Source organism: Dermacentor variabilis, chromosome 10, assembly GCF_050947875.1.
Source record: "Dermacentor variabilis isolate Ectoservices chromosome 10, ASM5094787v1, whole genome shotgun sequence".
Taxonomy (NCBI): Eukaryota; Metazoa; Arthropoda; class Arachnida; order Ixodida; family Ixodidae; genus Dermacentor; species Dermacentor variabilis.
In genome coordinates, this window is record NC_134577.1 from 42017228 (window position 1) to 42044945 (window position 27718).

General features: G+C 44.3%; 1 protein-coding gene across 5 annotated transcripts in view; it reads right to left on the minus strand.

The window, feature by feature from the left end:
- Nucleotides 1-2255: 2255 nt before the first annotated feature.
- The window catches only part of LOC142560408 (uncharacterized), a 40784-nt gene continuing 15321 nt past the window's right edge, over nucleotides 2256-27718 (minus strand). For 2 of the 5 annotated variants that reach the window (XR_012823364.1, XR_012823363.1), the window contains exons 3-6: nucleotides 22862-22998; nucleotides 15372-17733; nucleotides 4494-4612; nucleotides 2256-2662 (exon numbers count right to left, since the gene is read on the minus strand). Coding sequence is in view for 1 of the 5 variants with exons in the window: in XM_075672498.1 (XP_075528613.1) it covers nucleotides 2378-2662; nucleotides 4494-4612 (404 nt within the window). In the remaining 4 variants the exon portion in view is untranslated. The remainder of the gene's footprint in view (nucleotides 2663-4493; nucleotides 4613-15371; nucleotides 17734-22861; nucleotides 22999-27718) is intronic. The other 3 variants (XR_012823362.1, XR_012823365.1, XM_075672498.1) reach the window with 3 other exon arrangements.

Sequence of the window (27718 nt, forward strand, 5' to 3'; positions counted from 1 at the left end):
CAGAACCAAGCTCCATTGGCAGCCATCTCAACATTGAGTGAGACACTGTCCTAAAGCAAAGCTTTCTTTGCCTACCTTTGCAAGGTTTAGTGTGTCATCTATCTCGCCGGGTAGGCTCAGCAAGGCGTGTAACAGAAGCTGTCGCTCAATAAAACAATATATGCGTCCAATGGCGAGATTTCAACCAGGGTCCCACACAACAATGGCATAATGTTCTACCCATTGGGACCACAAAACAACACACGACACAAAGAGTAACGAGCTTAGCACTTCTATCATGAAAGCTAGTGCTTTGAGATGGATGCTTGGCACATGCGTAGTGTCGCGCAGTGACAATTTATTTCTAAAAGTGAGAGTGTGCCAGTTTCCCAACTCCTTCCTCTGGCAGCTAGCATTTCAGGATCGACTCAATTTAACCAGTGCACTTCTTTCGGAATCAACACCAGTTGGCGATAGGAAGCATGTGCCTGGCTTTCATGCTGTGTAACACTGCTGTAGAGAAGCAGAGAAAGTACAATACATGTTTGCAACAAAGCTCGGAAACAATTGCATATCTCACTGTTATGCCTGCAATTAACTGTGAAGTACAATCATGAAACAGCTGCAAAAAATGACGGTACAACTAGACAAGAGCAAAGGCACAAGCACACATATGCTCTTGGTGCTCGTAGACTGCCAATCTCTTATCCATACAGAGTAGCAAGTAAGTCGTTCCACAGGTGCTCCCACGTCTTTCAGCTCTTCAATGAAGAACATCCCCTCTGTCCATGGAAGAGTAATTGCTATACTCTGAAACAATGTTTCATTTTTGTGTGGTTCATGGTTAAGCACAACAGTTAACAGTTACGAAGACAATCTCTTGATGTAATATTTCTGCCGCCCAATCAATCAACGCAACCATACAGTATGTCAAGATAGCAGTGACGAAGAGCCAGTACACCCGCACATCCTTTCATCACTGCAGCTTACTTAAGGCACACACTTAAGGCCTCTAAGGTTATCATTCCAAAATGCAGCCCTAACTCTCAAACTTCATGTCTCGTCTCTGCAGTGAAGAGAGAGTGATACTGCAGTGACAATAATACTGCAGGAGCAGCAACAACGATGTACAAGTGCTAATGTGTGGCATTAGTAGAAGGAAAGGGGCTCAGAGAGGTACTTAGAGAGGTTCAGGTATAGAATTTGTTCCCTCAGGCAGTGAATATGGTTTGCATTTTTGGTTAGCAGTGCAGTACTAAGAACTGCCCCTTCATGCCTTCTACAATTCCAAATCTTTTAGGCACTTCCAAAGCAACTGGAAGGGCATAGAATAATTAGCCACTATCCAGTGTCATTGTTGTCTATCACTGTGCAAAATTACCTGTTATATTTTCATGTCTCAAAGCTGCAACATGGGCTATTATACTATTAGGCATGCCATATGGCAGGAAGCTCGTGATTAATGTTGAAAACCTGGGACTTTTTTTAAAAACTTAGCACACCAGCATAAATTTCCGCTTTGAGCTTATAACAAGATGTGATCCTGTGGCTTCCCGAACAACAGCAGAGTTGCATAGGCTCTGAGCCACTATGGCAAATCTATTGTATTGGATAAACTGTACTAAAGGTCCTGCAGGACACGCGTCAGCGCGCAGTGGGCATCTCTCACACAGGCGCCATATGGCAAATCTATTGCTTCCACAAAAGCCTAGGTCGTACCATTTTGTTTTGTTTCAGTTTCCGTAACAGGGCAGTGGTTCATGTGCTGTAGCTAGCATTGTAGCTATGAGTGGCTGTGGTAGGGATACAGTGCCATGACAGCAGTAACCTTTTTGCACTGTGCTCCCCTTCAAGGTGAAATCCTGCGATTTCCAACTCAACAGCAGAGTAGCACAACCTCCGAGTCACTGTAGCAAGCCCATTGCTTCCACGAAGCTTTAGGTCGTGCCAGTTTCAACAGTTGTTATAAGGAGGAGCATTATGAAACATCGTTCCAGCGCATAATTGAACACGGGCGAGAAGAGAAAGACAACATGAAAGCTGGGAACACCAGGTAGAACAAGACAGTGGTCAAGAGCAAACGTGAGTTCTCTTGCACGGCACATGGTCATTGCTAAAAGGTTGACAAGGGTCGAGGAAGGGTTTGCACATAAAGGAGGAGGGGAGAAAGGGCCCAATGTACTAGAAAGTATATCGCTAAGTATGGACAGCTGGGCTAGTCGGTTGTGATTAGCATTATGAAACACTGTTCCAGCACACAATTGAACATGGACGAGAAGAGAAAGACAACACGAACGCCAGCATTTTTGTTGTTTTTCTCTTCTCGTCCGTGTTCCATTGTGCGCTGGAACAATGTTCCATAATGCTAATCACAACCAACTAGCCCAGCCGTCCATACTTAGTTATAAGGAGGCAAGGGTGGATGTGGTGCAGATGGCACTGGTGCTTTGGGTGGCTGCGGGTAAACATGATCAGAGTAGAATCCATCCTTGGAGTAGGGAGGACACCTCTCTTCTTGGAAGCCCCTCTGTTCTGTATTCGGTGAAATCAGATATGTGGATGCACCCAGCATGAGAGGACGCGCTTCTGGGTGGGTATGGGAAGCTGCACCTGACATCACTGGACCTGGAATTGGAGCTGGACCCAATGATAGTGGCATACATGGGCTGGATTGTGTCATTGCCTGCAAAGCACGACATGATGGCTGAATATAGTGTTAAATATAAGCTGTGTGATTGCTGACAAAAGATGTATGTAAAGGGAAAGGACAAGAAGGTCAGCTTGCTGCTGACTACCCTGGCTTGTTATTCCGCAAGGGGACAAAAGGAAAGAGCAGATAAAGAATTGCAACCATAGGTGATGGTGGAGATAAAGAGCAACAAAAATAAAATGATTAAGTGCTACTGACACAGAACCTGAGTACCATATTTAACAACAGGAGCTGTTCCTCTGCTTATTTTCTCTGAAAATTTGTTTTTTGTAGCTTACTGCTTACTGCCTCGACCTATGGCAATGATTACCTGTGTGTTTACCGTAGTAAATGTTAGCATTACGCGTAGCTTGAAACAAGGCAGAGAGTAAGCTTGTGCTGTTAATAGTGGCATTGAGGCTCTGCTGTATTGGTGCATTACAGTGTAGTTGTTTTTCTTTTTTCTTTTTCATAATGGCTTTCAACAAGATATGTCTGAGGCATAGTTAGGGTGCCTTTCTAGTTCACTACATAGTATAAATGCTTTTTCTGCAATGCTACCACATTCTCTCTTTTTTTTATGTTGGAGGGCTCCTCACACACCAGGCTGTCTGAAATTTTGGTTATAGTGTAGATTGGAAGTTGAAAACAGCCATTCAGGAAGCATTCTATTAAAAAGTGTTTGCTAATAGCAGAGATAGAGGCAAGTGAAATGTTGTGAGGTGTTGGTGCAAGAAGTTGCACCACTAACCCCACAACAGTGACTCTTTCCCATTGCCTTGGTCGGCACCTGTGCGACATTTATGTAATCAGCGCCATTTTTTTCTCTCTCGCTTCTTTACTTGCTGCATCGCACGTTTCCACTGGCAGTTTTACCAACAATGCATTTCCCCGAAATCCCCAATATCGCATTACTCCTGGCTGTCTGCGCATTGCAAGTGACGTGTATGACACAGAGGCAATGGCAGTGACATTTCCGGTGGCAGAGGGAGAGTGGCTACTCTGCAGAAGTAGTGCTGCATGCTTCCCTTCCAATATTTAGCTGTTCTTGCCACTCACATCAGTGCAATACTTTGTAAACATGACTGCCAGACCTAGACACTGGGCTTGCCTGTATACAATGCCCAAACCAATAGAGGGGCCCTTAAGGATCACTTTTTACTGCCATTAGCTTGGAGTCACCTCGTGGTGCCCCTTTGGAACTATGATCACATTGTTCATGATATTGAACACAGAATCGAAATACACTTACACTAGCATTCTCTATCAATACTGTTAGAGCTTTCAGATTGTTAAGAGTATTGTAGAAACATTTACGGCAACCTCCACGAGATACCTGAAGCAAGTGTGCAGATTGTGTAAGGTAGCTGGTGTTGTGTTGCACGCTGCATATGACGGATGCATCAATATGTTGAGAGCAGAAGGAGCTCAATACAGCTACTGCTGCAAATATGTGACATAGGTGGTAATGGAGAAATGGGACACAATAAGGAAAAGACAGGGAGGATCACTGTCATGATCTAGGCCTCCGGTGTACTCCCACATTGCACTCCGAACTTAAGGAGACCATGCTGCTATTGGTCAGTGCCATGCTAGCACAAGTGCCAGTGTTAAGAAAAGGGGCACGGGAGAGACAGTGCGGGAAAGTCTGGCTGCATCTGAAGCCTGTTACCAGACTCTTAAAAACATTTTGCGCAGGAGAAAGTTCCACAGACAGTGGTGTGCGGTTGCCACTTGAAGATGAACTTTCCGAGTGGTTGCAATTGAGGGCATATTTAAAAAAGTCATCTACATTTGTAAAGTGTGCACTGCTGCACCAACTTACCCATAAACGTTGTCTTCTACGGTAGCAGGCACACAAAGAGATGACACAGAATAATAAAGATAAGACCACCATGATGGCTATTATTAGGATGGCTGGCAGGGGCCAAGAATCATCCCTCACTGCATAGAAAGTATACAAAAGGCTTTATAGCATGATTCATTTGTGGATGCAGATTTTTTGCAAGGAGCAACGAGTAATTTGACAGTTAAAGAAAATTTTTGTAAGCAACATGATTAAACATGAAAATTTTGAAAAAAAAGATGGAATCGCAGGAAGATGGAGACAACTTAATTAAGGTGGGCTAACTAGCGAAGCCTCAGCGCGAGGTCAACGTTTCGATAAGAGGCTCGCAGGCCCTTTGTTCAAGTATTAGTGTTATATCGTGCATATTATTCAGTACGACAGAAATGAAGACATCCTCTGCGTTTATTCCATCTTCTTCCTCCCCCTCGGGCGGCTCCAAGCGCGCGCCTGCTCATGGCGCTGCGGTAGGCAGCGACGCCTTATATAACATATCCCCTCGTGAAAGAAAAAAAAAAAAATTGTCCGTTACTTCCTGATGTAATCATGCAGCTTCTTTGGTGTCTTCTTGTTGCGGGCGCTTCTCCTCACGCGCTCTTCGCAACTTGGCAAATTACCTGAAGCTTTTTGCGTGCGCCCTGCAGCAGGTGGTTCAGGAATCAGGGGTGCCTTATCTGCGCTTGATGTGCCAGGTTGTGATGAATTGCTTACAGCCGCACTAGTTGAGTGATCGGATGCCGGTGACCAGTTCATGACAGCAGTGGTACCTAATTTCATTCTGCTGATAGCTTCAGGGTGAACGGCCGCTAATTTGGAAGCATTGCACACCCGCCCATCCTCCAATAGGTAAGAGGCGGGTCCGCGCTTTCCAATAATTTTCTTGGGCGCAGAAAACTGTGAAGATAACTTCCCATGAACTGCAGGTAATTTAACCCGCACGTAGTCACCCACGGCGAAGTTGGGTTCCTTGGCACCGCGTTTTTGATCGGTGTAGCGCTTCGACGTCAGTTGCTTGTTCCTGATGCGCTCTCTCAACTGCTGTAGTGCTTTTGAAGGGTCATCGGTGAAACATCTGTCAGGAAATCCCACAATGTCAAGTCTGGTGCGAGGTTGGCGTCCATGAAGAAGAATAGCGGGTGCAACACCAGTAGTCGCATGAGGCGTACAGCGATATGTTTGTAGGTAATCGAACATCGCTGTTCTTATCTCACGACGTTCTAACAGGGCTAATTGAATATAGGACTTTAATACCCTGTTAAATCTTTCCACTAAGCCGTTAGCTTGCGGGTAATACACAGAAGAGTAGTGATGGGCGATTCCGCGCTCTGTCAGAAAATCTTCAAAACTCGCCAAAGAAAATTGCGGTCCATGGTCGGATACGACACCACGTGGATATCCTTCTCTTGCGAAAAGTTCAAGTAGGAATTTGGTCACTGTAGACGTGGTCGCATCGCGTACGAAAGTCACCTCTGGCCACTTGCTGTGATAATCAATAAGCGTAATGGCAAATCGACAGTCAGCTGGAGCTTGCGTGAAAGGTCCCACAATGTCGATAGCAACTTTGTCCCAGGCTTTCTCGGGAAAAGTCACGGGTTGCATTGGTGCTGCAGATGTACGCGCTGATTTGTCACATGACTGGCAGGCTACACATGTGCGTACAAGTTCTTCAATGTGATTATCCATGCACGGCCACCAATATGACTCCCTAAGACGAGCTTTGGTACGACTAATTCCTGGGTGTGACTCATGAGCCAGATCCATAAGACGGCGGGTCAAAGCGGAAGGCACGACAATCCTGTCACCCCGGCAAAGAATGTCGCTAACAACAGAGAGTTCAGATCGCACGTGAAAGTAAGGTAGCAGCTCTTTTGACAAGGATTTCTTGTCAGGCCAAGAAGTAGTGTGAAACTGCTTAACTTGAGAGATAGCCTGATCGGCGGCACTTGCTTCTTGAAGCTCTTGCATGGTAACTACTGGGGACAAGAGACATATAAATTCTTCTTCGGGTGCATCCTGGATGAAACTCTGTACGGGCAGCCGGGAGAGTGCGTCAGCCACGACATTTTCGCTACCCTTCCTGTATTCCATGGTGTAGTTGTAGCACAGCAACCGTGATGACCAGCGCGCAATCCTTAACGGACGGTGACCTGTGCCTTTCGTTGAGAGGAGCGTAACCAAAGCAGCGTGGTCTGTCCGCAAGGTGAAAGGTCGGCCCCACAGGTAAACGTGCCAGTGCTCGCAAGCCCAGACGCAGGCAAGGGCCTCACGTTCACCGACGGAGTACTTCCGTTCATGCGGTTGAAGAGTGCGTGAGGCGAACGCGACAGTTTGCAGTGATGTTCCGTTATCCTGCTGCAGTACAGCACCTAATCCGTATCCCGAGGCATCAGTTGTAACGTACACGGGTAACTCAGGATCAAAAAGGTGAAGAACTTCGCAGGATGTTATCAACGTTTTCAGCTGCTCCAAGCCGGTTTGGGCTGCCGCAGTCCAAGCGAAAGGCGCGTTTCCTCGAAGCAAAACACGCATTGGCTCCACAACATCAGAAAAATGCGGGATGAACTTGGAGTAGAAGCCTGCGAGGCCCAGCAGCGAGCGAAGTTCATTAATATTTGTAGGTGATGGTGCCTTGGTTATCGCCTCGATAGATGACATCAGTGGGAATAACCCTTTTGCACTGACAACATGGCCCAGGAAAGTCAACTCAGTGACGTCAAAAACACATTTATAGTTGAGCCTGAGACCAGCGTCAGAGAGCCGTTTCAAAACAGTGCGCAAATTGACCAAGTGATCCTCTCTGGAGCGTCCGTACACGATTATGTCGTCAATGTAGAACAAGACGCATTTGCATCCGTGGAGAATCATGTGCATCATCTTCTGAAACGCTGACGGTGCCGATGCCAGTCCGAAGCACACCCTCTTAAAGCGAAATAGTCCGTCGTGCGTTATAAACGTCGTGAGATCACGACTCTCTGGACTTAGTGGTAACTGGTGGTATGCAGAAGCTAAATCTAGCTTGGAGAATCGCTGTGCACCAGCCAAGCTGTTCAAAAGTTCCTCAGTTTGTGGCAGGGGAAAACTGTCCACTACTATAGCTTTGTTTGGCTCTCGTAGGTCTACGCACATGCGAATCGAGCCATCCTTTTTTCTGGCTACGACAATTGGCGAGACCCACTCTGAAGAATCGACGCGCTCAATGATGTCCTGAGCTTCTAATTTTTGTAGTTCTGCCGAGACTTGCTCACGAATGACGAGTGGTAGTCGTCTCAGTTTGCTGGCCACTGGTTGCACAGATGCGCGAACTCTGACCTTGTGAGTGAAACCTTTGACAGTTCCTAGCTGCTTTCCAAACAAGTGCTCGAACTCGGAATGTAATTCAGGAGGGAGCACAGGAGTTTCTTGCGTCATTAGCAGACACCTGAGAGGTGACCCTTGAATCTTCATATCCAGAGCCGCGATGCCATCTAAACCAAGAATTGTTGTTCCTCCCGACACAACGTACAGAAGGACAGAAGCGCATCGGCCATGAAATGAAACTGGAGCAATGAAACATCCTTTTATAGGAATGGCCGACTTAGAATAATCGAGCAGCTGGACGGAGGTTGATGTCAGAGGAAATACAGTATCGAAATGACGTCGGTAAAGTTCTTCGGCTAGGATTGAAACCGATGATCCAGTGTCAATCAGGAACGATACGGAAATTCCTGCAATTTCCAACACTGCATAAATGCCCTTCTTACGGCTCCAGATGTGACAAACACTTATGTGATCGTCCGTGTCAGCTGTATCTGCGTCGCCTTCTGTGACATGCTGAATTTTCTTGTCAGACTTTCCGGAAGACTTGCACACCTTTTCCAGATGGCCAGTCTTTCCACATCTGCGGCACTTATGTGTCTTAGCTTTGCAGTGAGGGCTATTCGCCAGATGGCCCAAATAGCCACAACGATAACATTCTTGCTCTTTCAGAGCTCGACGACTTTCAGTTGGCTTCTTATAGCACGTGCACGTGCCACAGTGCTTTTCTCGCATATTTGACGTGTTTGTGTTTTCAACGTGATGCACTTGTGCTTCATGTCGTGCAAGTTCTGTCGCTTCTCTAGTCGCCTGATCATGCTGTCTCGCAATGGTAATGGCCCGAGAAAGCGTAAGAGACTCTTCCAGTAAAAGACGTTCACGCAAGTATTCGCTATTAGTTTTTTCTATAAGCTGGTCGCGCATCATGTCGTCCGCCAAGTCACCGAAGTTGCAAGCTCCTACGAGACCTCGTAGCGCGGTGACGTAATCGAGCGCAGTCTCACCTGGGGCTTGTGCACGCCGACGGAAACGGTGACGCGCTGCGGTGACATTAACAGAGCTCTTGTAGTGACTTTCAAGTGTCGCAACAGCGCAGTCAAACTCATCTGGGGCAGGAGTCGTCAACGTCCCTCCGGTGGCGCTCGAAGCCAAAAAGCGCGGATCGTGCTCTGACGTGAGGGTCTGGAAGATGCGTTGTCCTTCCAAGCCCAGGCAGTTGAGCAGAATCGCCTTCCGACGCAAGGCAGGTAGGTCGGAGGCGCCCGACGCCACCATGTAGTTCTTGAACGCTTGAATCCATTGCTCCCATGGGATGACTGGGTCTCCAGGTGAGGACAGGAACGGGGGTGGCGGATGTAGCCCCGAAATACTCATCGTAGAGGATGATATGCAGCAAACGATGGCACAGATGAAGGGGAAGCCGGTAGCACATGGGTTGTTAAATCCTCGTCGCCAATTATGTTATATCGTGCATATTATTCAGTACGACAGAAATGAAGACATCCTCTGCGTTTATTCCATCTTCTTCCTCCCCCTCGGGCGGCTCCAAGCGCGCGCCTGCTCATGGCGCTGCGGTAGGCAGCGACGCCTTATATAACAATTAGCTCAGGGCTAAGGTTTCCTTTGTTTGCTCACTGTTAGTCAATGATTAAATATAGACTGCAGTAATTGCAATGGTGGCAACAACTTGCAAAAAATGCATATATTTTATGTACTGAACATGAGACAAAGAATGAAATTTCCTTCCATAGGTGACTAAATTGTGTAAAGATTTAACTGCATTTGAGTACGATGCTGAGTGGCAATGGAATTTCGTCAGGCTAGGTGATAGATCATGGTAGTTGCATAGTGTAGGATACCAAATAACAACCTCACTTGGCAGTTGCCAACCGACGTACTTGCCTCTACCGCATTTCTACTATATATCATATACTAATTAAGAAATGATGCCCAGAACTTCCAAGAAAGCCAGAACAAAATGATAAACAAAAAAAAATTAACCACCTTCGTAAGTGATCCTTTGCAAATTCACAATCAGCACAATACAGCCTTGTAAGTATGACCACAATGGTGTACTGGAGTCAGTAAAGACTAGGGCTGCTATTTTGTAACAATGCCTTTTACAATGCTAATGTTTTCTCATGCTTCTGGCGTTCATGAGTGATCAGAGCGACACTCTACTCCATCGGGCTCTCTGGCAACAACTGTATGCTGCGAGAATGGTGAAATTTGCTCGTCATTTCACTGACTCATCTCCAATATTATTTTGCACTGGATATTAAACAAAATTTGGAGGACACTTAAGCTTCACCTTTAAGAGTAGAATGTGACAGCATTAAAATATCGCCAACTTCTTCTCACGCTTCCCGGCAACTGCAGCTTATGTAACTGCAATGTTTACCGGGAAGCGCTGGCAGTGAATGCTATGCACGAAGGCAAGCTTTCTGGTAGAAATGCAGCCTCTTGCGTGGACTGAGATGCGGCAGAGGCAAGCGCCATCTGGAGGTGTTGCAAGGAACCAGGTGCACCGCTCCTTGGCATCTGTGGTTTGTGTGCATTCACGCACGCAAATCTCGGATGCCGTAACCTTGTCTATGTATAGTAGAAGCGCTGGAAAAAGTTTTTTTTTTGTGTGTGTGTGTGTAACAGAAGTACATTTTCTTGTATATTCAAATTACAATCCGACGCAATTATGTCTGTAGGTTGCGTGTAAGCCTTACTTTATAATTTTTCTGACGTATTTTGCTTTGAGAAAAATCAGTTCAGTAACTTCTTTATGCTAGATGAAGGGTCTGCGTGGTTCGGAATCATCTTTGCTGAAACGATGGTTGACACAGGACACCATATGCAGGGCACCAGACACCGGATATTCTATTGCGGCTATTGCGTTAACGCCTGCTGCTGCTACTGCTCTATTGTTACCTAGCTTTAAGTGAAAACCAGCATAGTGTGCGGCACAACTGCACAAACTGTTTCCTGAATCTAAAAATTTTATTACCCTCATGGTTTTCACATTACAGAAGGGAAAGGAATAGAAACACAAGGTAACAAATGAAACATGGTTAGTGACAATAGTAAAGCTAGATTAATTAGGTGAACAACCAAGGACATGTGGAAAAACAAAATGTGATGATGATGATGATGATGGTGGTGGTAACATGGCTAGTCAAGGTCACAATTTATCGATTCGTGACAGGTACAGAGCTTTGATCTTGTAAAATATTATATAACAAAGCATAATCAATGCACGTCATAATCATAACTACAGCCATGATAGAAAACTAACTTGAGACCAGAAACAAAAATATAAGTGCAATAATTTATATATATATATATATATATATATATATATATATATACTGGCACTCATAACCAAGTGAGACAAACACAAAAAGGAGGCACTGAATTTAAAATGTAAACAACACTGCTAGAGAGAGTGATGAACAAATAACCCAGATGGGATAATGAAGGCAAATATTAAGTTAATCAGAAGTAAGTGTTCTAAGGCGTCTAAAGTACTACTTTTATGAATAGCATGGCCTTCGCATGCCAGTAAGTGACAGAAACATAGGAAAACATTGGCACCACCTCTGAATATACACTATCAACACTCAAGGCATAGCATATGCCATTAACAAACAGTAAATTGTAGTCAGCCAGTCATGGTGAAAAAGTGTTTCGTGTTCGATTTTCATATAGGAGGAAATGAAGCTTGGAGAATTACACCACTCTGCTGTCATTTCTTAAGGTCATGTGGTACTCTCTGCATATAGGCCATGGACACTGACATTGCCAAGCACAACTTTACCTGAGATATCCAATTCGTCACGGCAAAATTTGTATTTCTGAAGAACAATGAAGCCCTGTCAACTGTGATTTCTTCGTAACATGGCTTTCCCCATAACTCTTGGCGTAAAACAAATGCCACAAGCTTTTCAGAAGTGCAATCTAACAATATAGGTTCTATTCGATGGTCGATTTGGCAGGTTTATGACACCTGCATGCTTTATTTTCACGCATATAAACAGTCGAGTGAGCTGCTAATTGACAGTACACATTGTCAGAATTATTTTTCACACAATAAAGAAACTGGGTGATACGACATTCATATGACACCATCTCAATGTTCTCAAAATGAGTTGAGTGTTTCTAGGTTCTCTAAAGACTGCTGTTTAGCACTCACTAAACAATCGACAAAAAAAGAACTTAATCCCTTGCAATTCCTTCAAACATCATGGCAATCATTACAGTGCATACTTAATCCTTTATTAACCAGTTGGTGAACAAGAGGAACCTCAGCACAGAGCTAACATTTCAACAACAGGACTTGTAATCCCTTTATTGAAACACTACCTTCAAGCTGTGGCTTCCTTTGTTATCCCACTTTTGGTCAAGCCTTCATCTTTCTGTGACCCCTCTGTTCTGAATTTGCATATATAATCACGTTCTTGACAAAATTTTTGTTAACAGCCATAACTCATTGCTGCTAATGTTTGCACTTGCAGTCACAAACAAAATGTCACTATAAAGCCATTTGTATACTTTACACACAATCAAGAAGTATGCTAAATCTTTGCCCCTGCCAGCCATCACCATAATGGCGTCATGGTGGCCATGTTTGCAAGAAGGTGTGTCATCATATGGTATGCGTGGTACCATAGAAGACAAGGTGCACTGATAAGTTGGTGCAGCAGAGCACATTTCACAAGTGCAGATCAGATTTTTAAAATTGCCCAGTACATAATCGCTAGAAAGGTTTGTCAGAGTGGCAACAGCAAAGCACTGTCTGTGGAACCTTTTAGCACATTTTTTTCTAGAGCAGAACAACAGGCTTGAGAGGGAGCTAAACTTCCACGTGCTGCCCCCCTTGACCCTTTCCACAACACTGGCCCTCGTCCTATAGCGTAGCAGTGAGTGATAGCAGCATAGCCTCTTTACGTTTTCAGTGCATTGTGAGAGTACACTGGAGGCCTACATCATGACAGTAATCCTTTCTGTGTTTTCCTTATTGTATTCCATCTATCCATTGTTATCTGTTATAAAATTTACAGCAGTAGCCGTTTTGGGCCGCTTCAGGCCTCAGCACATCAATGCATCCATCATCAGCAACAGCATATGGTGTGTCCATCATATGCTATTACTAAACCCTATCTAAAAGTTCTCTCTGTAGCATGCTTCCTGGACGGCTGTTTACAACTTCCAGTGTATATATAACCAAAACTACTGATAAGGCTCGTGGTAAGGGGCCCTTTAACATAAATGAACATAGGTTTCTCACATAGGCAAAGCAATTGGGCTATATAAAAAACTGGAAAGCCAACTAACTATACCTCAAATTTAGCACTTTGTTGAGACCTGGTTTGGAAAACTAAAACTACATGGGGCCGATAAAGCAATGCCTTGATGCCACCACTGATATTGAAAGCTGTTTGTCTGTTTGGCTTCAAGCTATGTGTAATACTAAGATTGTAACAACACAATCATAGTTAAAGGTGATACCAGTGAGCATAAAAGCAAATCATTGAAGACATTACGCAGACAAACAGTTAATGCTGCTACCTGTAGTCCGGACGTTCTGTTTCGGTCTCATGGTCTCATGACTCATGGTAGCAATCTTTTTCTGCTCTTTCCTTTTCTCCCTATGCAGAATAACAGGACAGAGTAGTAAGCATTAAGCTGACCTTTCTGCCCTTTCCCTTTACATATCCTTCTTTCTCGTCAAACACAGTGCTCATTTGTAACATCTTTCAACCATCATGTTGTGCTTTGCAGGCAATACTGCAAGCCCACCCCTGTGTGTCTTCACTGTTGGGTCCAGTGATGTCTGATGCATCTACCTACACACACTACCCTCCCTCCAGAACTGCATCCTCTCACACCAGGTGCATCCACATTGCAGCTGTATGCACAGCAGAAGGGCCTCCAGAAATGAAGGAGTCCTCCGTACCCTGAAGATGGATTCAGCTCGTCATAGCAGCCCCTGCCACAGCTGCCTACAGTATCAATGACATCTGCATCCCCTAAGCTACTTCCCTTTGCACAAACTAAATGAAACATACTGCAATCCCCTAAAACACTGTGGAAGCGATAGACTTGCCACAGCGGCTCAGAGATCACACCACCCTGTTGAGAAGCAGGAAGTCACACAATGAAATCCCAATGAGGGCACAATGCAACAACCTTCATGTGCTATGTATGCTTTAGTAAATAACCTTAGGTTGCTATAAGAATTAGTCAGAAGCTGCACCATGCGCATTGTTCATAGCCCATGGTGCAGCTTTGGCACAATAAAATTTAAAAGTTAACTTGAAGAGTGATGGACGACGACTGTTCTGCCAGAGTATTTTACATTCATTCAGCTACTCTGGAAGTGCTTGGAAGAGAAGAGGGTGTCAAGAGCCAACTGTTATGCTTTCATTACTACACAGCCCACTAAGACTGCATGCAAAAGCAACCATAATCATTACTTGTGAAAGCAAGTGCTATACCTGAACCTCTCTGAACACCCTTCTCTCTTGTAAAGACACACTTTGCTGTGGAATTTGTATGTCACTGTTGCTGCAATTGCAGCATCACTGTCATCGCACTGCCGGTGTCACTTTGGTGCGCAGAGAAGACATGAAGCTTGAGAGTTTGTGCTGCGTTCTAGAATGACAACCGCAGGGGTCTTAAATGCATCCCAATTCACTAAAACAGCAGCAGTGACAAAACAAGTGCTTGGGCATGCTGTAATTTCATCACCATTATTTTGGCATACTGTGCGAATGCTTTGATCGTGTGGATATCTGAAACCTTAAAGGGAAACTCCGGCATTTCTTTTATCATATTAGGAGATTGAGATTTTCAAATGGCATTGACAGTTTTGTCACCAGTAGGGTGGTTCAATTTGCTTAGAAATTCATCAATAATTTTAAATAACCAATAAACAAGATACTGAAGCATACAGTACACTACTATAATGTAAACACACCGAATGCATGCTACACAGTACATGTGGCGCTAATGCCAAAGAAGTGACGCTGATGATGTCTCCTGACAATACAGGGAGTTTTTACAGCTTTTCTTAACTAGACAGCAGCGATTTCAGCGACAGTGGCAGAGTAGTCTCTTATGTCACAAACACAGGGTGGCCAGTAAAAAGTCATGAGTCGGGAACGCAACCAATCTTTAAAATTAATTTTCAGGAAAACTAAATGACTTGCAGCCATACTGTTTGGCATAGATAATCAGAGCGAAAAAGATAATGCATTCAGAATTTTATTAAGATCAGTGGATATCGAAAAATCACCAGATTTGCCATTTAAATCATCAAGAGGTTGTCTACGTGAAATATCGTACTGAACCGCGTGCCATACAAAATTGAAAGCATCGTCATAAAGAACACTGTCCCAGAGTATAGCCCCAATACTTTCTTGGGCAGAAGGGAGAGGGGAAATTTGAAGAGCTGAGAAGTTTGCCAATATGCATAGAACAACTTGCACGTTACTTCACATGGGGACACGACTGAAGGACCGTAGGAACCGAGAGCAGAATAGAGGTGAAAAGAAGAAGGCAGTGTCTCACCCAATGTTATGATGGCTGCCAGCAGTTATAAAGAGGAGCTTTGCTGATTCTGCAAGGTTGTATAATAGAAGTGACATCACCTGCTGAAGTTGGTACGAGAACTGCTGGCATGTAAAGGGTAGGAAAAGACCACATGGGGAACTCTGATGAGATGACGCACCAGGAAAACATAGACTACAACAATACACTTCGCTTGTGTGGTTTGAAGAATGTTCATTTGAGGCTAGTTCTTGTCAGTTTCAGGGACCCATGGTCGATAAAATGCACAGTGCCGACCAAGGTACAGTATATTCAAATAAAATACATTTCAGCTTTCGCACGGGAGCCTTCTTCACAATGACTATTAATGACTGTTGACAATGACTATTATTGGCCAGTGATCCAATTTGTATGGGTCATCGACCACGAGGCTAGTTTGATGGTATATACAATGTGCTTGAGCAAGAATGCAGAGATGCTTTCAATGGTCTGCCTTAAAGGGGCCCCAAGACACTTTTTTAACTAATCATAGAATGGCCTCACTATTAAAGTACATTGTCTCACAAATCTCATGCCGCACAATCTTTTCAAAACCTTCAACTATAATTGGTGTTAGGCACCGATACGCGGCTTTCTCCCTCTTTTTGTCTTCACTACCACACTGGAAGCTATACAGTGGAAAAGCCAAGAAGGCAACGCCCGGCCTAAAAGTTGAGTTGCAGCAGCAAAAGTACTTGTTGCAGCTGCAGCTTGCACCTCCTGGCAGCTGCAGTAAACTACGCTATGCAGCACGCCATAGCCATCTTGAAAGCTACACACAGCAGACGCAGCCACACGCAGTGCAAAGATGAAATAATATTTCTGCCATTTTGAGAAGGGAGACATATTTTGCATTTATTTAACTCAAAGTCAGCGACTGTGCACTACTGAGAATGAAATCAACCAATAGCATTGGTGTGCCAACTGCTTTTGACGACGACATTGTGGATGCAAGAGCAAGCAACTGTTTCCTGCTTTTGACAAGAGATTGTAAATTTCCTGCTGTATGCAGTGCAATATTATTTGGCTCACGTGTTCACAGGAGCTTCATTAAAGTATCGGCCACATTTTTTGCTATGTTCAAAAAGTGTTTCAGGGTGCCTTTAAGCCACATTTAGCATGGGTTTGAGCAATGTGGCTTAACAAATGTCTCTTGGTTTGAAGAACATGTCCTAAGTGAATAAGCAATAATTAAAGGAGTCTTTCTTTGCCTATAACAGCATCACTTGGCGAGGGTTGTCGTTCATCAGTCACAAGAGCTAAGCAAGAGCTAGCATGAGCTAGCATAGCCACGAGAGCTAGGATATAGCAAACCAGCATTATACTACATTGCCTGTTGACCGACGATGTAGTGCCAGTGCGTGCGTCTCTGTTCTACCTAACAAAACACTAAATCATGACATAAAGCACTTACATGTAAGTCGTCTCATAGGTATCTCTAAAACAGAAATACTTCTTAATGCCGCGCAATATTTAACATCTTCCTTGATTTTCCTAAATTTGTTGTATTTGTAGCACTGCACCATTCTTGGGTCATTGGGTATGTGCCAATGGGTGTGTGCCAATTCTTTGCAAACCCTCCGCAATTGGTATGTGAAACTGTGGCCCAAGGCATATCATATCTTTAAATGTATGTCGTCCACAAGCATCATACTGCGCTGCATCTGCGTTCTCTTTCCCTCTGTCTATGTTATTTCACATTGCCTAAGTCAAGGAAGCATCATACATTGGTTTTGTCCTCATGACATTGCTGCATCATTGTCTCACAATGTGCATTTGCCTCATTTGGTGCTTGCATTTCAGCATAGCTTGTGGTCTGTTATAAGCAAATGTGCTTATCAGCAACTTTTTTGTTGTTGTCGTCATAAGCAAATGCGCAGATGGCAATGGTGCTGTGGGCAGCTGGCAGGGACATGCTGCCCTTGCCAGTCGCTTTTGCATTGTGCTCCCATGGGGGGAAAAATCTTGCAACTTCCAACTAAGCAGCAGAGTGCGCCACCGTGGCCAGTCCATTGCATCCACGAAGGTCCAGGCGATGCTAGTTCGTTCAGTTGCCATAAGGGGGCGGTGGTTGAGGTGGTGCGGATGGCATTGTTGCTGTGGGCAGCTGGGGCAGCGACGAGCTGTTATAATCAGAGTAGAATCCATCCTTGGGGTAGAGAGGACTTCTCTCTTCTTGAAAGCCTTTCTGTTGTGTATTCAGGGTAGTCAGAGATGTGGATGTACCAGGTATGAGAGGATACGCTTCTGGGTGGCTACAAGTAGGTGCACCTGACATTACTGGACCTGGAATCGGAGCTCGACCCAATGTTGGTGGCACATAGGGGCCGGACTGCATCATTGCCTGCAAAGCACGACATGATGGCTGAATGAGCTCCGTAGTTGAGAATGAGGGATATGTAGAGGTAAAGGGCAGGAAATCAGCCTGATAACAGCTCTGCCCCACTATTCTGCAAAAGAGCAGAAAAAATCTGCTGCCGTGGGTGATGATGGAGAGCAAGGGCACAAAAAAAGAAAAAAAAAAGAATATGATTAAGTTCCACTGATACAAAACCTCAGCACCACAGTTAACAGCAGTAGCTGTTCCTTCCTCTGCTTAGCTTCTTCAGTTATTTGTTTGTATGACGGACTGCTGTGACTTGTTGCAGTGATTACTTTGTTACAATGTTAGCCTTATGCATAGCTCAAATTCAGGCAGAAAAACAGCGTGCACTATAACTCGCGGCAATGAAGCTCTGCTTTATTAGCCCTTGATAACTGTTTTTCAAAGTGAAGCTTTCTCTGCCTCCTCCTCCCACTTTGCGACTGATGGCTGCGATCTTGACCAAGTAGAAACAAGCCCATTACTACCCACCTGACTACCAACCAGGCCACTAGCCACCACCACACTACTCAGTAGGCTACTACCCACTAGTCTTGCCTCTGTACAAGGCTGGGTAACCATAGACGGTGTCACAATGCTGTTGCAGCTTTCAATTTTTTTGCACCATGGGGCATTGAGAGGCACGAAGGAAGTCAGCAACAGAAGCACCCGAGTGTGGAGGTCAGTTGTTGCATGTCAAAACACGTCAAGTACAAAATGAGACCAAAGCATGCATCAAGTGTGCAAAAAACAGAAGCATCAAGCAGAACAAGAATGTCTTCACTACACTTCGAAGTGTCATGCAGAATGCACGTGAATGCTAGCTCACGAATGCAAGAGAAAACAATGATGCTTTCCAGCCTTGGGCAAGCAGTGCGTAGTGCAGTAAACATTACACTTGGAAGCAGGAGTGTAACAATGGCATGTGGAGGCCATGGACAGTGGAGAGACATGACCTGCAGTTCTGCAGCCAATTGCCGGTCTCCTGTAGGCGCACCACTGGAAGCCTGAGTGCGATTTGTGTGCTGACATGGCAATTTACAAGAACAAGACTGTGCCACAGATCTCGTATTCAGCCTAATGAAGTTGTCGCTACCACCTGACACGGGCGCCAAGTGCACCCTATTAGACGACATGGTTGATGCATGAGTTTCACGAGTTGTGGGGATGTGGATGTCACATTGCTGATGGTCTTTATATCAGACCATCAGCAATGCAAAAGATAGTTGTAACCCTTATTGTAACGAATTAATCTGAACAGGAAATTCACTTCGTTATAAGCAACATTTCATTAAAGCGGAGAAGTTATAAGAGAGCCATAGCAACGTGGAAACATGAGAAACTCTGAAGGAAGTGATATTTTAAATAAAGCGATTTCGTTAAAACGAGGGTTTACTATACTTTCTTGCTTTGTGCTTCCTTGTGTAGGCGTCCGGGGTAATGAACCCTAGCTACAAGAGCCATGACTTGAAAGTACAGTAGGTCTTTTACCAAAGACATCTACATCGACCTATGAAAACTGGAGAACAAGCAGTTACCGAGCTTCATGGAAGACATCTTCGTTTTGCATCTGACAGCTGCATCTTCATTTTGCAGCTGTCACCCCACCCTGTTGTCACTCCACACATCGAGAACTGTTGGTGCGATTGACCAGATGTTCGCCAGAGGAATTGAGACCGAGTGTTACTCGTTACAATCTGTATTTCTCAATGCGCACTCTGCTTTTCATCATAGTGCAATTTCCACAACACCAAGAACAAGAAAACAGTACAGAAGGTGCAATGCAGAAGCTAGCTCACTGCATCACCTGCAGTCACGACATGACACCCCTGCAACCATGTGAAATGGTGCTAATTGAACATGCATTAGCAATTACAAACACAAACATTCCTCAAGATACACAGTATGAAGAAACTCTCTTGTGAATGGTGGCAGTGATGTGCAGTGATGAAAGAGTCACAGTTTCGCAGGAAAGGCAAAGCATCGATTGCAATAGAAAGTTAGGAGACAGCCACGAAGACTAAGGATATTACTTTTATCAGCTGTATCAACTTGTAAGCATTCGCTTGCTAACTAAATTAACAAGCACGGTGTCAACAACACCCACAGCAAACATGAGCACATCACACTCTATGACCACAGACGCCTGCAGACGCTCGCTGGCATGAGGAAACGCAGCAGCAGTGAGCAAAGTGATCTTTGTTTTGTCTATCACTTCAATACAAAATGAGTGCCGAGAACACAGCACGCACAAAGCTATGAGCGACCAAAGCACCTAGACTGCCGCCGATGCAGATCACTCTCAAGATACAGCCACGCAACTGTGTGCAGCCACCACATGCACAGCTGCAACCAGACTAGAACACCGCACCCCCCTCCCTCTCCAATGTCTTACAACGTTGAGTGCCTCGTGTGCAACGGAAGACTGTGCGCTTCCTCTCCGCTTTTGTCCCTTTCGCATGGGCTAGATTCAGCCATGCTCGTCAGCTCCCCTTGCACACTTTTACTTGTACATACAGCTTAGCGTGTGCAGTGATGGTGTTATCGCCTTTGGACTTTATAGGGAACCTCTCAGTGATGCCAATGGCACAAATACGCTTGGAGTATCCATATAATTGCTATCACAATAAAAAACCAACAGACATGACTTTTGCATGCAATAAACTTATCTGCATTTATGTTGCACTGAAAGCGCATCATGTGTCCTGTACTCCATTTCTCTGTCCGCATCTTCTAGCGCAAAAACCATTTCTCCAGAGCTACATCAAAAACACTTTCATCAATCCATTGCATTTCCATAAACATTGCATTGCATTTGTATCATTTTGTGCAAGCAATTGCATCATTAGCATTAGGTTTGCAAGACATTTCCCTAAACATGAAAGAAAGGTTCACTTAATAGAGATTCCTACATAAGCATGGGATCAGCCATCTTTTTTCCATGCTGGCTTTCAATGATGGCTGAGGTATAGTTAGTGCATTTTTTACAGTTTATTATACCATAGTATAGTTGCTTTGTCTACGAGATGAATGCATGTTTGCTTATATTAAAGGGGCCTTCATCAGGCTCCATTTTCAATTTTAGTTAAACACTGGAAGTTAAAACAGTTATCCTGGAAACATTCTACCGCAAGAATGTTTAAAAAGGTTTTAGTAATAGCGAAGATAGAAGCAAACGAAATGATGTGAGGTGTTGGTGCGAGGAAGTGAGCTGCACACCTTGCAGCAGAGGCTCTAGAAGGATCGACATTTGGGCGAGTTGGTACTGGTTGAACATCTTGAAGGGGCAGCGAAAAAAAAACGACGACAGAAGGCAGGAACATGGCGCTGTCCTGTGTGTTCCTGCCTTCTGTCGTAGTCTTTTTGCGCTGCCCCTTCAAGATGTTCAAGCAGAGGCTCTCCCCCGTTGCCTCCACCAGCACCCACTAGGGACATTCTTTCCTTACTTTCTTCCGAATCAGTCAAGTGGCCATGTGAGATTTATGTCACAACCCCTAGTTCCTTTTTACAGCAATAGCAATTATAGGGACACTCAAAGTGCACCGTTGACGGGGGGTTGTTGTGTGCTCTTTATCAACGGCGCATGCGCACCACGCACACGGAGGATTAGAGGGCCACCAGAAGCATGGTGCACATTTGACTGCAAAAGATACGATGCGAAGTAGATGCACCCTCAACGGTGCACTCGATTGCTTTGGTGGTGGAGCCAGGACAGCATCCTGCCTTCCACTGCTGGCATGAGCATTGTGCCCAGACGCACTATTTAGCATACTGGTGTTCCTGCTGAGCTGCTGTGCATATGTGCTGGTTTGAGTGGAATGAGCAGCGAATGTCAGACTAACATCATCTGATACTACAATGGAAGCTGACTATTGTCAATGGTTTCCCATCAGTCTCAAATCTTGCACCATCAGCGTGTGATGCCTGCAACACCACTGGCAGTGCTCTTCACCATGCCAGCGTCGCCAGACGCCTAGTAGCTGCCAGGGCATTGTTCCAACACGTCGCACCAACCCGTTGCATCCACATATAGTTAGAACATCATCTGAGGAGTTCAAGCACAACATTAAACCTTGCTATTGCTGCCATGCTTCACCCTTTGGGCGAAACAGCCAAATTTATTTCTGTCTATTCTTTTCTTGCAGCATCACACTTTTACACTAGCAGTTTTGCACATTCTGCGTTTCCTAGGGATCCAAAAGTTATATTGCTGCTGGCTATCTGTACATTGTTGGCAGTGAATGTGATGCAGAGGCTATGCCAGTGACTTCTCTACTGGTAAGGAGAGGAGAGTGGCTCTACCAAGAAGTGTGCTTGCATATTCAGCTATCTTTGTGGCATACATTAGGCAATGCTTTGCAGACATGAATGTCAGACCTAGACAATTGGTTTGTTTACATTCCCCAAATAGGGACCCTTATGATCACTTTTTTGTTCCTATTACCTTGAGGTCACATTGTGGTACATGTGTGGGATCGCTTTTAATGTGATGATAATGCTCACAATATCGAGCACAGAAAACAGGGTCAGCATAATAATGTAAGGATTACTTTTGTACAATTATGTTTCTTATCATTCAGTGTTCATGACCGATTGATCACCAGGAATAAGTGGGCAGAGTGCTGCTCTGACTGACCACTGGCGAAACACACAGAGGAATAGTATTGGAATAGTATTGCTACATTATAGACCAGCTCCTTGTTGATGGCTATATTGGGTTAAAAGAAGTATGCTAGCACTTTAATTCTCGACTGCTATCATTGTAGCTTTACAACTGTTATAGAAACATTGAGTAAATATTTACTCAACCTCCTGGCAAATACCTTAAGCACGTGCAGAGACTGTGCAAGGTAGTCAGTATGGCTTATGGATGCATGAATACCTTGGGAGCTGAAGGAACCATAAACAGCTGCTGTTGTAAAAATATCATGATGGGCCACAATGTAGACATGGTATAAAGTATGAAAAAGACAGAAAGGATCACTCAAAATATCATATGGAAAGGTTTAGCTTGAAGCCACTTGAAGCCAAGCCATTCAAGTGGCTGAAGTTCTGGACACATTAAAAAATGATATCTGCATTTGCAAAGTGTACTGCTGCATCAACTTACCAGTGCGCGCTGTCTTCCATAGTACCAGATAGCCCAATAGATGGCGCAACATGCTACAAATATGGTCAGTGGCACACCGACAGCTAATACGACGAAAGTTGTCACACTCAAAGAGGTCTTAGAATACTTCTTCCTCGCTGCATAGAGAGTATACAAAAGATGTTAAAGTGCTATTTATCGCAAGTGCAGATGTAAGCTTTAGCAGCAATAAGCAATAGAGAAGTTCACTTAATATCAGCGTAATGTGATTAAACATGCAAATTAAGAAGAAGGGGGTGCAGAAAGATGCTTCACTTAAAACAGGGCATACAAGGGCAGCTTCAGCTCAAAGCTAATGTTTTGGCATGGGAATTACAAGTCCTTTCAATGAAACATTATCTCTGAGCTGAGGCTTAAAAGATACTATGGATTCACGTGCCGAAACTATCATATTGTTATGAGGAATGCCGTGGTGTCTGGGGACTCCAGATTAATTTTGACCACCTGGGTTTCTTGCACCATGCACTCAGTGCATGGTGCAATTGTTAATTAATGATTGAATACCAGGTGTTTCAGCAAACACTTTCAAAAATTATTGAAAATAGGCTCTTCGAGAAAAAAGGAAAACCTCTTCAGAAGGAAACGGGAGGCTGCAGTGGATGTTAGTAAGTGTGAGACATGCTAATTGATTAGCTAACTAATTACTAATTAACTTCTTAAATAGCAAAGTTTGGAGGTTATTATCAATGGCAAATTTGTAGCCATGAAGAAGGCGATGTCATATCAGTTTTAAAACAAAGAAAAAGTCATTTTCTAAAGCCTTGCAGGTTGCAGGGCTTTAGAAAACTTGGTGCTTTTTCCACACTATACCAAAACTCTCCGCATGAGGAGTGCCAGAAGTCTAGTACAAACACAACGTCCGCTGGTGACGTGTTGAACACTGAATCAGATCTACTGAATCAGCTGTATTGTTAGATTGCACTTCTAGGGAGCTTGTAACATTTTTCTGCCAAGAGATGACTTAATTATAGTCAGCAGATTGGTGTGACGATGCATCAGTGGGTTCCATTGTAAAATTGAAAATTGTCCAAAATGCATTTTCTCACAAGTTGAAACATAACTTGCTTTTTCGCAATGTGCCTCACCATGGAAGTTCGTAGAATATTTTCAGCAGTATTGTCAATCTTGTTCCAAATTTGCTCTATTTATTCGTTTGTGAAAGCAGCGTTTCCCCATAAAAGCGGCCCTTTGGACACCTTCATAATAATCGTCAGCCTGTTATGTTCAGTGCAGGACGAAGGCCTCTCCCAGCAATCTTCAATTACATCTGTCCTGCGCTAGTCAATTCCAAGTTGCGCCTGCAAATTTCTTAACTTCATCACATAGCCCGATTCTCTGCCGCTAACTGCAATTGCCTTCCCTTGGAACCCAATGTGCAACTCTAAATAGACCACCACTTGCTTGCCCTACACATCACACTGCCTGCTCAGCTCCATTTTAATGTGTAAGCATTCTTTGACAAGTAGCCCGGCAATTTGGTGTGCAAAATCATGTATGTAACGCAATAAGCATGTCACCTTACCCATAGGGATCCATAGGGCTCCATAGCAAATGCATGAAACCTATAGTAGGGGTGGGCCAACTTGAAATTTGGGTTTGGGCTAAATTGAAATTTAAGGGTGGCCCAAATGAAATTTGAGGGTGGGCCAATTTAATTTGGGGGTGGGCCAATTTGAAATTTGGGGGTGGCCCAACTTACATTTGAGGTAAATTAAACAGCAGTGGGTAGACAAGCATAAACTAGGTAAAATGAAATGGGGGAAACAAAAGCAAATGCTAAGTAACAGCCAAGCCAAAGAATGCTTATGAATTAGTAGGCAATTCGCATAATTTCTGTAGCAATTTTTCCCCTTAATATGAATCATAATATCAACTATCCCCCATTGCTTTCTAATCCACAACATAGACACCTTAGTAAAGACCTAATGTTTCAACATAAAGACTTCCAAGTCCTCTTGACAATACACTGGCTTCAAGCCGAGTTACTTGCCCTAGTTTACTCAAGTCTTCATCTCTTTGAGATCCCTTTGTTCTTCATTTGAGTGCTTATAGACAAAATTTATAAATACGTTTTCAGCTAGCTGCAGTTTTGCTGATTTCTGCTAAAGTTTGTGCTTGCAGTCACAAATGAAGAGCGCTAGAAAACTTTTCATATACTTTTTACACAGCAAGGAACAAGTACACCAAGTTTTCTATACCCCTGGAGTCTCATCATAATAACTTTGATAGTTTTGTAACAGGCTGTGCCATATTTTGGTGCATGGTACTGTGTTAGATAATGTGCATACATAAGTTGGGGCAGCAGTGTACTATTCGCAAGTGCAAATCACATTTTTAATGAGCCCAGTACTACAACCACTTAAAACCACTTCAAGTAGCAATTGCAAAGCACTGTAACTGCCACTGCAAGCTCGACCGCACCAGTATGGTCGCAACTGAATGATGACATTGCGACTACAGCATCACAACAGCTGTGCACCTGCAGTTCCCTCTATGCTCGTTTGCTCCACGGAACCCGGATGTCACTCCAACCATTCACTTTAAAATACCGCAGATCCCACGCACTGTGGGAAAATATTCAAGCGAAACATTGGGGGAACCGGCAGGGCGAAACAGCACATCTCGACAAGAGACACGCAGCTCTGACAAATGCGTCGTGCCCAGGTAGTGGAGTAACGCAACACCGCATGTAAATCTTCAGATTTCACACAGCTCTCGTGCAGAAGCACATCCATCTCAAAGAGCCCGTTTTCATTCAGCAAGAAATGCACTCTCCAACTCGGTCAGATAGCTCACACGCTGCCCTTTGTCTCAACAAGCTATGTGACCAGAGCCCAACATTCATGGTGGCCAAAGAAAGCTATGGGCTTTAAAACCTGAAAATGAGAATGAAAGGCCAGCATGCAATTCTGCAGAGGAACCACTCTCCTTTCCCTTACCAGGATAAGTGTCACTAGCATTCCCTCTGGATCAAAAGTGCTGCCTGTGGCGCACAGATAGCCAGCAGCAATGCAATCGCAGGGATTCCTGGGAACTGCAGAGCATGCAGAACTGCTAGTTGAAATGCATGATGCAGCAAGTAAAGAAAGAAGAGAGAAGAAAAATTGTTCGTAAGCTGTAGAAGCGGCTCCATAGGAGCTCCATTTTCAGCAGCACATATTGAAAGGTCTGCATGGGGAATTCTCTGTCATTTTTAAGAAAACGACCTGAACTGTCTGTCTATACGCACTTTCTTGTTTTCTTGTGGTACAAGGTTTCCTGAACAGCTGTTTAAAACTTCCAGTGTACATAATCAAAATTTGTATTGGTGCCTGGCGTGGATGCCCTTAACATAAACGAACATGCACTAGTTTTGTGGACATAGCAACTATGTTATACACAGTGAACTGGAAAGTCACGCTAACTATACCTCAGACACACACTGCTGAAAGGAAGTTTGAAAAAAAAACACAAATATACGGAACGAATAAAGCAGAGCCTAGGTTATACAATTAACAGCATCAACCTCAGCCTGGCTTCAAGCTATGCATAAGGCTAATGTTGTAACAATGCAATTATTCCTAAAAGTTGCAGCAATGAGCCACAAAAAAAAGGAACTCTTTCGAGCAGCTGAGCAGAGGAGCAGCTACTGCTGTTAACTGTGGTACTGAGGTTCAATACAGGCGGTAAAATTTAATCACACCTTTTCCTTCTTTTAGTGCTCATTATTTCCATCATCAAATGGTAGCAACTTTGTCTGCTCTTTCCTTTTTTTTCCCTTGCAAAACAGGACCGAGCAGTTCGCAACAGGCTGATCTTTCTATCCTTCGAGTTTACATATCCCTCTTTCTCAATAACCACAGAGCTCGTTCGCAAGACTACTCGGTCGTCATGTCGTGCTTTGCAGGCAACGCTACAACCACATCCCTGTGTGCCTTCGTCAGGTCCAGCGACGTTTGGTGCGCTTGCCTACGCCCCTGCTCCCCAAAGAACCACATCTTCTCATACAGGGTGCAATTGCATTGCATCACAACAGGACATCCAGGAACAGAGGAGTCCTCCATTTTCAGACGATGGACTCTACTCTGGTTATAGCAGTATGTCCCTGTCACAGCTGCCCACAGTACTGCCAGTGTCATCTGCACCATTGAGTCTCTTGCAAAAACTGCTAAAGATAACTGTGGCACTAGCGTCTACAGGATCTGCAAGCATGGCAGTTCAAAGGGCATGGGAATGATGGTTGGTACAGTCAAACCTCAATATAACGAACTTCAATATAGCAATATTCTCTATATAGCAAAGTATTTAATTTTTCATAACCTTTTGTCATAGAACACCATGTATTTAGAATCTGAATGTAACGAAGTGTGTTTGTAAGCGATTTCAGTAAAACAAAATTTCACTTCCGCCGGAAAGGAATGCCGAGACAATAAATGGAAACTTCCACGGATGCAGATGGTCAAATGACTGAATTACAAGAGGCTGCTTGCAAACGCACCTCAAATTGTGCGCGGCGCGACAAGCGCGACCACCGAAGTAGAGCCGCATCATGTTCCTATAAAGTCCAAGTGCGACAAGATCCTATTGTGCCACGCGCACACTTTGTGCTATAGGTGCAAGTGGAAGTGTTGGAGAGAGAGAAGAAATATGGTGGCTCCAGGAGTGCCGCCTTCCCGCACAAGCAAAGGGAAAGAGGAGGAGGGGAGCAAGCTCATGGTAGCGCGATCAAGCGCGCGAAGGGCGGTTAAGTTAGGTTAAGTTGACATGCGTTGCAATTACTGGTGCGAGTCTTCGCCATGGTTACGCATGGCTGTAAGCACAGCTGAGCGGCAGCAGCGC